Source organism: Montipora capricornis, chromosome 9 (assembly GCF_036669925.1).
Source record: "Montipora capricornis isolate CH-2021 chromosome 9, ASM3666992v2, whole genome shotgun sequence".
NCBI lineage: Eukaryota > Metazoa > Cnidaria > Anthozoa > Scleractinia > Acroporidae > Montipora > Montipora capricornis.
The window spans coordinates 46,851,906-46,869,005 of NC_090891.1; the positions used below are offsets into that span (position 1 = coordinate 46,851,906).

General features: G+C 40.1%; 1 protein-coding gene and 1 long non-coding RNA gene across 4 annotated transcripts in view; both read right to left on the reverse strand.

Annotated features, from left to right (window-relative positions):
• The window catches only part of LOC138017858 (uncharacterized protein C7orf57-like), a 9,731-nt gene extending 81 nt beyond the window's left edge, over window positions 1–9,650 (reverse strand). Inside the window, exons 1-2 of one of the 2 annotated variants that reach the window (XM_068864842.1) lie at window positions 7,311–9,650; window positions 1–961 (exon numbers count right to left, since the gene is read on the reverse strand). The exon at window positions 1–961 is cut by the window's left edge and continues 81 nt beyond it. In XM_068864842.1, coding sequence (XP_068720943.1) covers window positions 109–915 — 807 coding nt within the window. In that variant the 5' untranslated portion in view covers window positions 916–961; window positions 7,311–9,650 and the 3' untranslated portion in view covers window positions 1–108. Of the gene's footprint in view, window positions 962–6,956; window positions 7,050–7,310 lie in introns of those variants that run through there. The other variant, XM_068864841.1, reaches the window with a different exon arrangement.
• Window positions 9,651–11,092: 1,442 nt separating this feature from the next.
• Window positions 11,093–14,749, reverse strand: LOC138017859 (uncharacterized). 2 transcript variants are annotated; one of them, XR_011125944.1, is made up of 3 exons: window positions 14,694–14,749; window positions 12,446–12,631; window positions 11,093–11,332 (listed from the first exon to the last, which is right to left on the reverse strand). It is a non-coding gene; the product is annotated as an uncharacterized lncRNA (long non-coding RNA). The 2 variants fall into 2 exon arrangements; XR_011125945.1 differs by lacking the exon at window positions 14,694–14,749 and adding an exon at window positions 13,811–13,825.
• Window positions 14,750–17,100: the final 2,351 nt, after the last annotated feature.

Consider the following 17,100-nt stretch of genomic DNA (forward strand, 5'->3'; position numbering starts at 1 on the left):
AATCACAACGATGCCGTTGAAGTGTCCCTGAAGTATTCTCCTGCAGGGTCATCTCTCGGCGGGTATCCTTGAGCTCTCTCAAACACAAAGCTTTTGGGAGTTGCTACTCTAAACTAATTTTATTACCGAGACAGAATCCTTGTAATCAGTTCCTTGTACATACCACTTTTCATGCCACTTTGTAGCATACCCGGAGCTTGCGAGTTTCCTATGCCCGGACATCGCAATGGCTTTCGCCCGAGCCGGCAGCTTTTCCTTCCCAGTCTCAATGACCTGCCTCGGCTTTTTTTGTCTCCGCACTATATTGGCTTCGGGTACCAACAACGGAAGTTTGTTCGATTTCTCGAGCTCATCTCGTTTCCAGAATGAAAAGCTGTCGTACCCGAAGATGGGTCGGTCGGGTATCCTGTCCGACACGGTCCGAATTTCTTTCATCTCTTTCGGTTCCAAGTGCGTCATGTAATCGGGTCGCTCGTAGGTCTTCGGTTTCTCCAGAGTCTTGTAGCTTCTCTTTCCGTATGTCACCTTATATTTCTTATGCTTTTCCTCTTCGCTAAGTTCTCTTTCTTCGCTAGGTTTTTCATCTTCATGACAATACCACTCTGGAACTTCGTAAAGCTTCGGTCGAGAATTCCTGCGTTCATTCTCTCGATAACACAAAAGACTCTTTCGCCCTCCAGTCTTGGCCAGTTTTAAGTATTTCGAGTCATTTTCAAGGACGCGTCTTGCTTTGTTGTTTTTCTGTTGATCTATGTGAACCTTCCCGGACTCTTTGGTCAAATCTGGGACCTGGGAAATAGGTGGAATTTTCTTCGAATTTTTTAAATCTTGCTTTTTTCGAATTGGATTCAGGTAACAATACCTTATCTCTTCTCCTTCTGGTCTGTCGAGCGGCTTGTAAAATGGCTTTACCATTTTTCTATACTCGGCAAAGGTTCTACACTTTACATGATCCCCGTTTCTAAAAGACGGAAGGCAAAAATACTTTATAAATAAACAAAAAATACACCGGGCTTTGTCGTTGCAGTGCTAATCATTTTGAGGGTCATGAAGCTGGGATTGACCTAATTTTTCGGTGGGAAAATGGGATTTGATCCCTGGGAACTGGAAATTTGTTGCTGGGTGATGGGAGATAAAGAGGCCTTGGTGAGAATGGGATTTGCATTATCACGTGTTATCAGGGGCGCTTACCTTTTGTACGGAAAATCCGATTGATCCGGTGATAATCAAATCATAGTTAATGCATGGAGATGGTTATGAAACTCGACAAGTTTCTTTGTTTCACGTTTTTGTCCGTATTTTTGGCCTTGACCCTGCACAAAACACACCTTTTTTCGAGAAGATAACCAATCAAATCCTTCGATTAAATTATGTGCAACTAATTTGCAAACCCATGCGAAGCGAAAACAAAAGATTTTGCAGGGACACGGTCAATTCAACATAGATTGCAACAACATTGTTCTCGCTTTTGAAGGTTCTAAGGTTTCATAACCAGTCTCTCGATTAACTATGATCAAATGAAACGGACTTTTCCAATGAAATTTTTCGGGAAAAAAGGAATACCTTCAGAGGAATTCCTCTTTTCTCGATTTTCCTGTAGTGATCGGAAAAAATCCTGTTCCATTGCTTTTTCCCACGAGTACCATACTCCTTGAAATAAGAAAAAAACATGGCGGACTCAATGGGCCTTGATGTTTAGGTGCCCAAATAAATCGTGCGGGTTTCAGTCAATTAACATGGATGCTTTTATAGCTCGTAGCCGCACAACTACGCACAACGTAATGATCGAAAATCCGCCAGACATATTTGTTATTCTAAATGATTAGCATCCAGTCTCTTGAGAAAAAAGAAAAGAAAGTCTCAAAAGGAACAAATTCGTCCCCTTCCATATTTTGATCATAGGAAATTTGTTCTGTTTCTTTAAGCAGAAAATTCTCCTCGGTTTTTCCTTACAAAAGGAAAGCACCCCAGGTATTATTAAAATTCCTGATATCAATTTTTTTATGTGGTCTCGCTTGTGCTCCTGGCCACTGCCATGAGAGAGTGAGGACTTTCCTGATGCTAACAGACTTGGTTGCTTGAAATTCACAGATTTCAAAATCTTGATATTTTTCTTCGGAAAACTATAGTAATCCACTAAGTTACAAATAAACTCGATAATCTGTTGGACTGAAAAGTCACTGTTTCAAAGGCTAACGTTCACCCTTCAGGCATCGCGTGACGTGGAACAATTTTCATCCCGCCAAAGCTGAAATTCATCCAATCAGATCGCTACAGTAAGCATTGCGAATTTCCATAACAAAAACAAACGGTCGAAAAGCCTGTCAGTTGAAGGTGGGCCTTACAGTAGTTATTTTCTGCGTTTCGGTTGACTTGGTTGTCAGTTCCTAGTCGCTGAAATTGGCTAAATTTCATGACAGAGCCCCTTTATTTACTCATTGTTATATACTCAACAAAATGTCACGTTTCTGATTGGTCAATAAGGAGCTTAAGATCTACGACGACGACGACGTTGACGAAAACGCCACAAAACAGTGATATCATTGGTTAAGAAGGCATAAATAATCGTGCTGCACGAGCGGCACGGACTTTAGCTCATATTTTTGCGGTTCTCTGCATGACAATAACGTGAAATTGGAAAGTTAAACGAGACTTACCTGTAAGTTGAAGTTTGACTTGAATTCTCTCATAAAGAGTAGTAACCGAAGGTGTCTGACATGAAGAACGAACCTATGGTCTGCCGAGAGTGACGTCACAATCATTGTTTCAAATCCTCCTCCTCATATTCGGTTACTACTCTTTATGAGATAGAATTTAAGTCAAACTTCAACTTACTTAAGTCTTGTTTAACTTTCCGATTCTATCTCATAAACCGTAATCTCCGATACTGACATGAAACCTTCAAAGCTTGTGAGGACACAATGAGGAGCCCAAAACACCAAACATACTCGAAGTTTACAATTTCCTACTATATCCATTTTATTCTACAACTTACGTCTAGACTACCAAATACTTCTAAACAAGCAATGAACAAAGTTACGTTATAGCTCCAAACGCTCCTAACAGTGTTAGCATTGCTAATATGACTACCGAGAAACACACACACACACACACACACACACTCATATTGAAACTTTTACCGGTAACTATCGCTTATATCATGTCGTAGCAAAATATTGTTGCTAACGCTTATAACCCGGCTAGTATTAACGAGAGTTCCTTTTAACGCAAGTGCGAGTCTCCCAAATTGCAGCCCCTGCTGCACATCTTAAATACCATAACATGTATTTGAGGGTGGCTTACTCCCAAAGGCACCGTTTAAGAAAGGCTGAACAACTGGATGTTGGCCAACTAAGGTATTCTCAGCGCTAATCATACGAGAGAAAGCTGATCTAGCAGTGATCAGTGCCAAATGACATAGAGGGGAACTCGGTATAGGGAAGTTATCTGTTTACAAACATTACTCTTGTTATTCAAATGTGCCAACCGCAGGAACAAAAGAGCCTTTGTTCCACCGCCAACGAGGCTCTAGTTGGCACATTAATGACCATAAGTGACGCGAACGATATCTTCCATATATAAGAATTCTAAAACAAGGGCTAGATCCGGGGAGCGTGGAGGGAACTCCCTCTGACTACAGAATACAGCCCATTTCAAAGGATAAACGCTGTAGTGTCCCTGAGTAGAAAGACACCTCGGGAACGTACTCAGAAAAGCGTCACTTCTGATAGAATACCCAGATAATGGGCCATGCAATCAGCTTGAGCTGGTTTTGCACTCTGTGCGTGCTACTAGCAGACGGGTGGACCAGCAGCTGGCTGCCTGGAGTCCAGACAAAAGGCTGCTGAGCCGTCATTGGTAGTACTCGAGTATACTAAGCCTGAGTGGCCAATGCTTGCACCACTAGGATGCCCTTGGCCTGGTCGGCCTCTTTCTTACCCAAACATTTGGGAATTAGAATTACTGTTCAGCGATTCCTGCTCCCGAAACTGCAAGAAACATTAGTTGCACAGGTAATGTCCCAGCCACTACTCGCATCAGTTTGAAAAATATAAACCACTAGTGGATGACCAATGTAACAAAACGCCTGGTGTACATTCTCAATCCACATTTGTAACTCAGTGCCTTAGCTGAGCAAAATTAGAGACACGAGGGCATCATAATCCCCTGTATTATGGGCCAAGGCTAGAAATTTATCCCGTCTTAAATAACGGTGATGTAATTTTCCAAATTGGACCCCTGGTAGTGATAAACAATACCTTTCTGATAACCTGAACAACAAAGGCAAATTCATTGTAAAACGGACTTTCATGGTATCCCTACACCTCTGACTCAACTCATAGTTAGCAGTCATAGCCAAAGCCAGACCATCTAAGCATGAAGTTAAAACTTCCTTAGGGGCTCGAGTTTAAAGCAACCAGTCTGCAACTTCCGATTGGCTATAAATGGAGGCTAACAATGTGACTTGTGTGCATCAAAAACTTAACACAATAAGCTTAAAAAGGGATTTTATTCCAGATACTACGTTCACATATTGGTATGAATACCATGCCATTCTTTGGTGAGCGGTGGCATTTCATTATTGTCACAATTTGTTCCTGGCGGATTACCTACAGACATAATTTTATTGCAATCTCTGACATCATTTCCAATGACTTTAAGATCCTTGACAGCAGTGACAAGAAACAAGTGGCTGCTACGGTACCGCACTTCTGTCCCCTGAGAGTCAAATCGTTTGATAAGGGTACCTCCTTCTCTCGAAATGCGAGAGCATCAACATCTTCACAATAACAAGAGATGGACTGTTACCACGATTAACTTCGTCAGCCTGACAGGCACAACTGGTATCAAATTGATAGGCAGCGTCATTCGACAAAACTGCCGTTAAGATGTTTAAGACCGGGCAAAAAGCGGTTTGATTCACTGAAGCCTGGTCAACAATCATAGAGGATGGCAGACCACTTTCTGGCTGGTCTTGAGGCTGTTAAGTGCCCACAATGGAGTCACTTGCCTTGAACATGATCTAACAGAAGGTAAAAGCAGGCTACTGCAGGCTCTACTAACGTAGATACAGACTCTGTCTTGAAAGTATCATTCAGATCATAAATGGCAACTTAACCTTGAGCTGTTTGAAAGGTTTTGCCAGACATTTTCTCATTAAGCACTGATTTGGATACCACAGCTCTCACTGCTCAGCTACCAAGGTTTGCCTCATGGCGACCAGATCCCAGGTCTTCTCTTACGGATGCCTTAGGAGTTCACAGGCAAATGAAAGGAAAAGACACTTACCTGAGACAGCGGAAAAAAAAGCAATTTTTTTGACAGAACACGAAGCGATTAAAGACACGTCAACTCCCTTCAAGCAGTTACGGTTCAATGATTGTGACGTCACTCCCGGCAGACTAGGTTCGTTCTTCATGTCAGTACCGGAGGCTACGGTTTATGAGATAGAATCACGAAATTTGAGGTTATGTCGACAACTTGAGTATGCAACAGAGAATCATTCAATTAACAATTATTCGATGAGGTTGAGCATGTTAGCGATAATTATCAAGGCCAAAGTTTGAGTTATCTGCTGAAGCCGAAGGCTGAAGCGGATAACACAAACTGAGGCCTTGATAATTATCGCTAACATGCGAAAACCGAATTCAGTAATTGTTTTATTATGCATATTCCTGAGCTGAGCTCCGCCATGACAAAACTGATCAAACTGCTGGTTAGTGTGTTAGGTGACGTCACTTCTGCACGCATAAAACTATTGTCTGTAGGTATGACGTCAATTCTACAGATATAAAATCTATTGTTTGTAGGTATGACGTAAGAGAAACAGAGAAAGCAAGAATTAGCTGCGTGCTTATAGCCAATCAAAATCGGTTAATAATTTCTATTTTCAGTCAGAAACCGCTCGTACCAATTTACTCTTGGGATACTTCGCCCGCACTGTATGACGTGAACGAAATAGAAAAATCGCGAAAGACTTCGCCGTTATAGATCTTAAGGTCCCTAATGACGATTACAAACGTAGCTTATAAAGTGCAAAAGAGGTTATAGATTGCAATATGGAAGTTGCTATGGAAACGAAGTGATGGAGTGATTTTGTTGAGTATAATTATAGTAAATAAAAAAATTTTATGAACTTGGAAGTGCATTTCGTGATTTATGGTCACTCATGATGTTTTGAAAGTTCTCAAATTTGAGAACTGAACGCAAATGAAGAGTTACGTTTAGCTTGACTTTGAGAATAACCGTAGTTGGAACAAACATTTCTAGAGATAGTTTCTGCTATATAATAATTTTTCTATAAAGTTAAAATATGTTGCAGAGTCTTGAAAAGTATAGTAAACTCTCAAATCATTAAAGATTCATTTAAATATCTTAAAGAATAGTACAAAAAAAAAAACATAAATAAATTCATGGGTTTTAGATAAAAAATGTTTTAAGGTAGGGAACAGGTTTTGGCATTCATCGTTTTTTAGTTTCATAAAATTAAACTAAAAAATTATCCTTTAAATAACAAGAATACCTAACGCAGATCTATATACTTTTATCGGGACAAGCAATTCCACCAAGACTCTTACGTAAGATGTCCCCTGTTTTCAATTTCGAGTGACAAACCCGGAGAGTTTCAGAAATACTGTAGTTAAATTTGGTATCAGAAATTGTGGCAAAGCCAAGAATGTTGTAGAATTCAGGGAAATAAAGGCTTTTTTTCGCCACAGAAACTGATCAAGGCCAAAGGCAAAGAACACATTCTCTACCATAGGCCAGAGAAAAACTGAAAATAATCTTTCTTTCTCTAACCTACTCGCTTACTAAATGAATAAAATAAAACAAAACGAAATTATGGCCGTATTTTTACGCTTTGTAAAAGGTTTATGACGAATACAGATAACACGAAGATCTTGCCTTCCCAACCCACTGTTTATGCATCCTCGGATCAGTGTCTCCGAACTCACCTTTTTGCTGTGAGTTGAAACTGCCTAACCAAACTTCAAGCTTAGCCTTTCACTTATCTTCTTGAAAAGGGTTTCAACGCGCAGAGCGTTTTCCGGGCTCCTGAGTATGATCGATGCTATAAGATGCGCGCGCACTGTTTCAGTGAAACGCTGTAGGAAATGAATTGTGACGTATACCAACAAACTGCTGCGGTACTAATGACGCTTCTAAATGGAACAAAGTCGAGATTCATCGTATAATAGAAAATTATACACTTTATGTCGACAAACAAACTCGAAGAACCTTAAATCCCTCGGCTTGCTTTTAGCTCAACGCTTCGCCTGTAAGATGTTCGCGTCACTTCAATTAATTACCTTGTTTTCCGAAAGCAAAGAGACAAACACCAAACGGATTTTGGAGGGAAAAGGCTGCTTATTCTTTTGTTTCACATGGTTGTGGTTAATCCAGAGCTACTAACATTAATAAACTCTTTTCCAACCGCGACATCAACTGATGATTGCCAGCTGGAATTACTCATAACAAAAATCCTAGACAGTAAGCGGCTTGCCTCGCGGGCGCGGATTCAAAATGGCGGCCAGATCGAGTAAAAGAGTAAGTAAGGGACTTTACAAGGATTTAGATTTAAACGACGTCAGCACTGCAGATTTTTTCAAGACTCGACCAGCGACAAAGACAGGCCCTTTTTATCAAGTGGAAAGGGTTCTGAGTCAGCGCAAGTTAAAAGGAAAGGTAAATACTTTCTTTCTTTCTTTCTTTATCGTTCTCTTGATGCAATAGTTTATAATTTTCCCCCTCGTTCTCTTTATGATCTTCCGCCATATTTAATCCGTATATGTGTCCTTTGCGCTTAGGAGGTAGCCATGTTGTATAGAATTTCTGGCTATGGATTACGTAGATTTTCGGTCATTGTCCAGCTCGTGAAATATACATTGAGGGATAAATTTAAAGACAAACGCGAAGACCCTTCAAGTATGGCCCGGCATTCTTTTCCCTTGAATTGCGGTATATTAACAATGCATTGTGTTTCATAAAACAAACCTTTGACATCTTAAACATTTTCTTTATACTATAAACATCTTTTACATCCACTTTTTAAATGCTTGGCTATTTACACGCCTCTACAAAATTGATTAGAGCCGTCTCATGACTGGAGAAACGCTATTCCACGATTACAGTAAACACCCGCATATAATTAAGAACCTATTGTAGATTTTTTCAAGTTAGGCTACATAGATTCTTATGAAAATGGTATTTACACTAGTTTTAGGCTGTGTAGGTTTTTGAATTGGTTCTTATTTCCACAAAAGATATCTACTCTATAACATGGTATGACTGATTTCCTATCATGAGGACGCTGATACCTTTATCATATTTCCTAACCATAAAAAATAAGTTTTGAACAAGACTGAGTGCAATTTGTTCCAGTCGCCTGAGATTTCAAGGCCATTTTCTAAAATAAGAACCCGTTTAATTTTTAAGCTAACTGGTTCGTTTGTAAGGGGGGTCTAAAATAATATTTTTAGTCCAACAGGTTCTTAAAGTGCCCCTGTGACCAATATCAATCTCATTTTTCTTTGGATTTCAAAACTACGTTAACTAAACAACAAGCGACCTAAGTTTTAAGCTTTGATTTTAAAAGAAGAGACCTGTTTATTTTAACTGGAATTTTCCTATTTGATGGTCCGCCATTACTAACTGTAAGATCTTGAGAGAGCTGGATCGAGGAGAAAATGACGTCAAAGGCTCAAAACTTTAAGAATGCAATGCGTGTGTACGTCGCAGAATTAATATGCAGCACGAGAATTTTGGGCTTTCAGACTTTTGATTAAACTCCTGTTTAGCATATATAAAAAGCTGCATTAACACGCTGAAATTTTAAGCTAGTGAGCCTTTGACGTCCTTTTCCCTGGATCCAACCCTCTGAGGTACAATCGTCCAGTTTGGAACCTGAGTAATGACGGACCGTGAAGTCCAAAAGTAACACTCAAAATAAACGGCCTTTAGATAAAAATCAAAGCTCAAAATTTTGCCAGACAGGTGCTAAGCAAACACACTCTAAAAATCTTAGGGAAAAAAGGAAGTGATTTTTCTTACCACAGGGGCACGAGTCTTGAGAATTTTAATCCTACGCGACACCTTTCATGGGGGAAAGTTTCCTCGCAGAAGACTGACACGTTTTAGCAACACGTATGCGCCCAGAAAATATTGGGAGTTACTTAAGCATGTTGGCTTTTTGAGGGGAGCTCGTTACTACTGTCATTGCTGCTTTCAAAACCATGAATAATCAACTATTCACTTGGTATACTGATAACTATGCTACCGTATTAGACGGGAGGAAGGTTATTCTGTCCTTTAGTTTTAACTTTCAAAACACAACAACACCGAGCTGGGTTGTATCATTCAAAGGAACCGGCTTTGAGCAGACTTTGTGTGCGGTAAAACAAGCTGTAACAGTTACTGAACAACACTAAGTAACTTGATTAAACTAGTTCGATTTCTCAACTAGAGAATGTAAGCCTTTCGTTCTTGTTTCTGAATATAATAGTTTCTGTGCCGGTCATTTTGCCTGTGAAACGCATGATTAGAAATTGCAAGCTCGGCGAAACATTAGGGCCGTTTATACGAGAGAAAATAAGCCGCGGCGTACAAAAGACGCGAAAACCCCGTATAAATGGTTCCAAATGTACGGTCACGGCGTTATCAATCCGCGGCTTAACCTGGCCGGGGAGTTTATAATAGTATAAATAGTTACGTTCGCGCATTATGTACACCGCGGCCAGAGTAAGCCGAGGCTTATTTTCTCTCGTACAAACGGCCCTATTATATCCAAGTTGCTTGAACATCCTTGTAAAATTACTGTTATAGTTCTTAATCATAAAAATTACAATTTCCTCGATTGTGATTGGTTTAAAAAACTCCTATTTTCCACTAATTCACTTGCCAAGTTGTTATCGGACAGTTTGATATCAGACACTTCAATGGGCCAATCCAAACCAAAAGTGTACAGACTCCTAAATTGGGGGCTTTCTTTCTTTCTTTCTTCAGTTCAGAGCGACTTTAAACAATTTACGCCTCCTTTGTCAGTTTTTTAATGCAAAATTTCCCTTTTTTTCATAACTTGGCTCTTCTTGTTTTCTGGGAAATTGTAATTTATGATTTGTTGGTAAGAGGACTTTGCCTCGTCGAATTCGGTCTGTAATCATACTCGTGATAAACAAATTGGACCTCCGCTGCGCAGTTGTCCGATTTTGTTATCATTCGTATGATTACAGACCGAACTGGACTCCACTCAGTCCTATCAGAAACCCATAAGGGTTGAAACGTGTAACGCGCGTTCACAGCTTCCGAATATTCAGTGCTAAGTACCATATTTGGAAACCCCTCGCTCCAGTTAATTTCGCGCGAGAACATTGGTGGTATTGCGTCACGGTGTTCTTGCGAACTGATTGGTTGAACGTTTCTCTCTTGTTTTTCCAAATATGGTACTTGACAAATTGAATATTCAGAAGCTTGTTTCCCAGCACACAAGGGGCCGTTACACGTTTCAACCCTTATGGGTTTCTTGTCCTATATAATACCATTACTTACAAAGCTATTTACCAGAACACACGTAAATATAAGCTATCGTCATATCCCGTTATCAGCAGGATGATAAGTTTTTTTTTACACCCTTCTGATCTATCTCCAAACCAGCCTGTTATCACCGTGACGAACAGGTCTTTTCCTCGTGAAATCAGACCAGTGTGAAGGCCTCCACCTCGGGTCTGCCTCGGATGTGAAACCCGGAATGTAGCGCGTGGAACGAGGATACACCTTCGCGTTGGTCTCGTCTTCGTGTGACCTCGCGCGGTCGTCGACACTGTAACACAACAAGTTCTTTTGGCCACCAGACTTCGAGAGCTTTATAAAATCTGAATCACTGTCTCTGATTCGGGTTTTTGTTGGCTTTATCAAGAGATTTTTGTCATCTACGTATCCTCCGAGGCAGCTGACCTGGGAAATAGGGGGAAGTTTGGAAACTTCCTCGGGGACTGTAGACTCAGTCGGTACCTGTCGTCCTCCCAATGAAATTTGCGAAATTGGAGGCAAAACCCCGGAGGTATAATCATTTCTCTTGCGGCTGTGAATTTGTGTTTTCAATGCGGCTGTCTGGGACATTATCTCTTTTTTCTGTTCGTCTGTTTTCTTTTGTCTTCTCCATTGTTCAAATTGCTCTGGATCCAAGCGATTCTGTGGCAGGCAATCAATCTGTGAGATGCGAGGTAATGTTGCGGTATCCATCTTGGGAAAAGTGCGCATTTAAAACACCTCATTAGTCGATATCTGATTGATATCGATGATAGCCTGACTGGTTCATTCCACAAAAGCGGTTTTCCTTTGAAAAGAAACAAAAACAAATTCGTTCTAATTTGTTACTAGACTAACCTCATTTTAAGAACTCATTTCATCCACTTCACTTTCAGTTTCTATGACAACACTCCCATCGGAAACGAAACAATAATTTTGAAATTTCCCTTCCTCGGGCATCGCAAAGTTTTGCTTTGTTTACTGTTAAGATCCCTTAATTACAGCCCGATCGTTTGTTGCTATCATTGCGGTAAAAAATTCTCTCGGAGACGTCACAGAACTCATTCTTTCTCTCTCTACTAAGTAAAGGGAAAACTCGATTGTTAATTCTCCTAAAACTATAAAAGAGAAATATTAAATATCTACTAAACCATGCAATTATGTTCAAGATAATAGAGGATAAAAAGGACCAATTATCCGCAAAACTAAGTTCGGGGATTAAATATTCAAAAATCAGACAACTAATTATTATTGTTGGACAAAATCTTCAGTTTTTATATGATTAAAAGACACGTTGTTATTCTTGAAAAAAATACACGGTCACGGATCGTGTGACAACGGCTTAAACTTAATCATTTCCTTCTTTTATTGCAATAATTCAGCTTTTAATCGATCAATATGGGATACGTTCCAGTGGAGTGAAGTTTCTGAGATTTACAGTTTTCAAAAGAAGGTCGCATTTGTATTACGGTAACCGTTTATGCACGGACGAGTTTAAGGCAGAGAAACCAGAAAAGCTTTGTTAACCGTGAGACGCGTTTACATATGAATTGCAGATCGTGATCGAACCGAACGTTTTGGTCTAGAGAAGATTTACTCGCAACAATGTATTCGCACTCTAAGAATAACACAAGGAGAAATCGATTCTTTGTGGGTAAAGTTTTTGCCGCAATGGCACCAACACCTGGAGTAGGAAAAGCCACAAAATATGTGAGTGAGTCGCCAGCGACCAAATCTTCGAATTTCATTAATAAACGAGATCCAACAACGATTGACAAGCGTGAGAAGTGACAGTATTAACCATATCACCACCAGTGAAGAGAGGACATGGTAAAAGATTCTTAAATATACGTTTGCACCATTACATTAAGCGTAAGATGTAAAACATCAACTGCAAAACTTTCTTATAAACTATGCTTACCTGATCGCCTGCCCGTTAAACATCAGTGAAGAATAAATTTCATAGTTGACGGGTTCGTTGATGATCAGCGACGATCGATGCTGTCTAGCAACGCGAATCAACATAGCCACCTTTGGCCTCCATACTCAACGAAATGACGACATGGTTTGTCCTTCCAAATTACCCCGGATGAGACAAGCTGACACTCTGTTTGGATAAAAAGCAAAACAAGCCTTTTTTTGCCATACGCTTTCATCTTTAAGTAACAATTACATTCACCTGTTTCCGCAAGAATTAGCGGCAAAAATAACCATGCATAATTCACCCCATAATAAAAAAAACATCGAGACCGATGAATGTAGTAGCCGACATCTGTATCTCCGTATGGTCCATATTTGTCCTCATGATTTATCGACAAAAAAGGCAAATCGAAAGCCATTTTAAACCATGAAGGGGTTTCTCAAGAAACTATTCTGCTGCATATCACTGCGTATTGGGGTACACAATGCCTGTGAGAAAGATGGCACGTGAGGTACAGTAGTTGGACGGCAACGGGCGAAAAGCCGGGACCGTGACTGAAAAATCAGAGTTTGCCGCAGGCATGATCCTGCGCCGGCGAAACACCGCTTCGATGCGCTACCCATAGACCCTATGCAAAAATGGCTGCCTTTAAATTATTCTTTTGTTCATTTTCAAAATAGCCCAACTAACCCCGTTTTTGAGACAAACGTTCCAAAGAATTAGTTATCCCGAACGAGGTTAGTTGGGCTATTTTGAATATGAACAAAAGAATAATTTAAAGGCAGCCATTTTTGCATAGGGTCTATTTAGCTACAACAACTTCAAGAAAGCTGTTAATTCCTTTATTTTTTCATAACCTGTCACGAACACTAGAAAATATCAAGTAGGAGGTACAGGAGGCATTTATTGTCTCTTATAAAGACAATCATTTTTTTCTTGTACAGTATTTTTGATACTGAATAACCCAAGTTAAATGCAAACAGGCAAACAGATGAAAAAAATTAAATATGTATTTAATACTACTTATAGTTTTAACGCAAGTGTTATTCTGGTCGTTTGTGGTGCATCGATTGGATGATCATCGAGTTAATCGAAACATGAAAGTGACACGACAATCGACATGGACAAATGTATCATTGATTGTGGAGAAGATATTGAAACAAGAACTGGTGCCAAAAACAACTGTGACATTCCCCACCGGCGCAAGAAAAATTAGTTAAAAAAATGTTAAATGTATAAGCCGTGGCTTATTTTCCCTCGTATAAACGGCCCTAAAAGTGACTTTGAAGATTTTGAATACCTACATGCACTACTAAATTTAACATTTAGCACCAACAGAGCTTACCTTTGAAAGGTGTACCCTACCTTTGTAGCCTTGCCAAACTAGCAGACCTTGACTAAAAGATCTTGGGGGTTTACGTAACACAGTGCCAGAAGATCAATTTTTGAGAGACAGCTTAATTGCTGCAAAGACCACAACACGGCGCCGTTACCGATGACATGTCGGAATTCCGAAAGCGCGATTCCAAGGTCCAAAATAAATTTATTTCTTAAGATTGAGTTTCTATATTGCTGAACATTTCTGAAAACCTAGTGGAAGCACCAAATCGGAAAACATCAGTTACTCCTTTTATTACTGACGCCCAAAAAGAGCTAAACACACATGCAGTGCACAGAAGCTAGCAGACGGAAAAAAGTTCTTGCTCACCTTGACCTTTCCCTTTGGTTTCGAAAGCGCATCATAACGTTAAGTTGACTATTACATGTAATTTGATATATTTTAGAATAAAAAATAGCGATATAAAAACATGACGTTTCGGCGACGACCTCTCATCATTAGAAATTTGATATATGACCAGAAAAATCCAGATCACTGTCTACTTCCATTCCAAAGATCCCTAATGTATCCTTAACACGGAATGAAACTTTATAGTCAGTATCCCCAACCCCTAGACCTTGTTTTTCTTTTTCGCATAAGAGTTTAAACGTTTATCTACAAGGGCCAAAGGGCCCTAGTAAAATTGGAAAGGATACGGAGCCGGTTAAAGGGCAGGTGATCACAAATAGCAATCACAAATTCAAAATGACGTCTAGCGCTAGCGGAGGATCCGGACATGTCTGTAAACGCATTAACTCAGGGCGGAAACGAAAGGTCGAAGACAGAGGGGAATTTGCTTCAGATGAAGATAGCATTTGCTTTAGATAAACTTGATTTAATGCAAAATATATGCAGAATTCTTCAACTTACCGATATTTCCATAATGGCGGTCGAGCGTGACAAGTCTCGAAGAGAGTGAATGCTACTGCGCATGTCAACCCGTGACAGTGTCCCTTTAACAACAATCCACTGCCAGAACGGAACGTCACAGAAAACTAAGGTGCAAAGTCCAGATGAGCAAGGCACAAAGTCCATCAGAGCACAATCACCACACTACGGAAAAGTAGGTAACAATTAACCTTAACTGAATAATTACAAGCACACAGCAGTTCTACTTGTCAACCATATTCCCTTTTCCCTTTTCAGGCTGGTTCTCCCGTCTCCCTACAGGGCCTCTCCCCGCCTCCGAAAGTCCCCTCCGCGACGCTAACCGCCACTACTAAGATGGAGTACTATCCGCGCGCAATAAATAAAACGAGTTGTCTGTCTAAATCCCAAGATGGACACCATAACCAAAGACAGGGATGTTTAAAAAAGAAATTGCATTGTTTGCTGACAGCGTCTTAATGACTGACGTTTCCAGTTAACATTTTGTACATGCCTTTTTTCTCTTTCAATTTTCTATCAATTTAGTGGCAATTTTATACACGCGCTCGACTTTGCACTAGCCTGCGGTGCACCTCATAGTTATCACTCACAGCCAGCGCTATCTTTGAACTTTCCTGACTAGGTGTCATTTTACTGCTCCAGCCAAAATTAGCCAGAGCACACTTTTAAAAGACGCAGGAAGTCAGAAGGGAAGTGATTATTTTTTCCAGCCAGCATCGGTATTCAAAGGGTCGACCACAGCAAGGAAAACTTCCGTTTCGGCAAAATTCCCAGCTAGAGTTTGTCATCCAAAGTAAAGTAAAGTAAAGTAAAGTAAAGTAAAGTAACCATATGTAACGTCGATAACTCGTAACAGTAATTCAACTGACAAACCTCAAGTCGACGGTGCGCTCATTTTACTCCCCCCTCTCCACCAGTGCTCCGTTTTATGGGTATTTAAAGCTACTTAAGGTACACGGAAAGGAAAGAAATCGAAACAAGGATGTGAGATCCGCGAATCGAACTCAGGACCTCCTGCCCTAAGGCCGCGCACTAACCGACTGTGCCATCCTTGCTTCTTTCTTCTTTCTTCCTTGCTTCTTTCTTCCTCCATTATTCAGTAACCAGCCAGCAAATTCTTAGCCTGAGGAACTCCTTAGTCTCGTTAATAGCTAGTACATCAATAGGTCTGTCGGCAAGTAGAACTCTCAATTAGTCGATATGAGCAGTAAGACTGTTAATATTCAAAGCGGCTACTTTGAATCCCCGTTTAGAAGGGAGGAATTCATAAATATCTAGGTTTTCAAGGTCATAATCTAACGTTTCGAGCGTTAACCCATATGGACCACTTTCATAAATGGCGACCACTTTTTCATTCTTTGGTATTTATGTTAATTAGACCTACTGCCCTCATTTTGAAACAAATATTCTTTTGAAATTTGGGGCTAAAAAGGCTTATTAGCATTAAAACAGAAGAATATTGTATTTGGCCGCCATTATGAAAGAGGTCTATTCGTTGGTACATACATGGCCTCGTTAAAGGATAGCTGAGTTTGTCTTACTGTTAAGCACGGATTTTCTATACCATTTCCATGCAAGAACACTCACTCAGGGGACTAGACAATAAGAAAAACGCATTCCCAAATTCTCTTTCCTTTTTCAATTTTTCAGGTGATCCAATTTTTTTGCAAAAGAATCGAAAGTCATTTTTTTAAAAACATTTGTCTTTGAAGTGGCATTGAATGGTCTCCAGAACGATGATGATGAAACAGTTGACGCTACTCATATGCAAATAAGTGAATGCATGGATGTTCATAATATAGCTAAAATGGAAACGGGCTTAAACTTACACTAACTTAACTATTACTATTATTTTTTGTTTAATTTGCTCAACTCACATACGTACGGGCGTGGAAGTAGCCTCGAGTTGAAGATCCAGGATTAAGCAGGGGCACCCAACGACCAATTTGTTGTAAAATGTATTATTATACCCCAGTTAATGAAAATAAGTGTTATTAAGGCATTTTAAGGTGTTTTTCAGTGTTGCTGGGAAAACATTATCTGTTCCTTTTTCCCAGCAAGACACACAAGAAATTTCCCAGCCAGCTAGATAAAATTGGTTGGTTTCCCAGCCAGCTGATCAAATCTATTTCCCAGCCAGGAATTCCGCGCGCTTTCAAATCCCTCGATCCAAAACGACCGAACAAAAGCGACAAAACCGGGACAAAACAGGTTTTTTCCGCAAGCGCAATCACTCTGACCAGCCGCCGTATGTTTGTGACTACTCTGTGGGAGAGGGAAGGGTTTTTTTTTTCTTTTTTTTAGTTGTCCTCAGTCTTCAGAGTTTCTACAGCCAGCTCGGGTTGAAGTGCTAGAAAAAGTCAGTAATTCCCAGGCAAACCCTCTATCA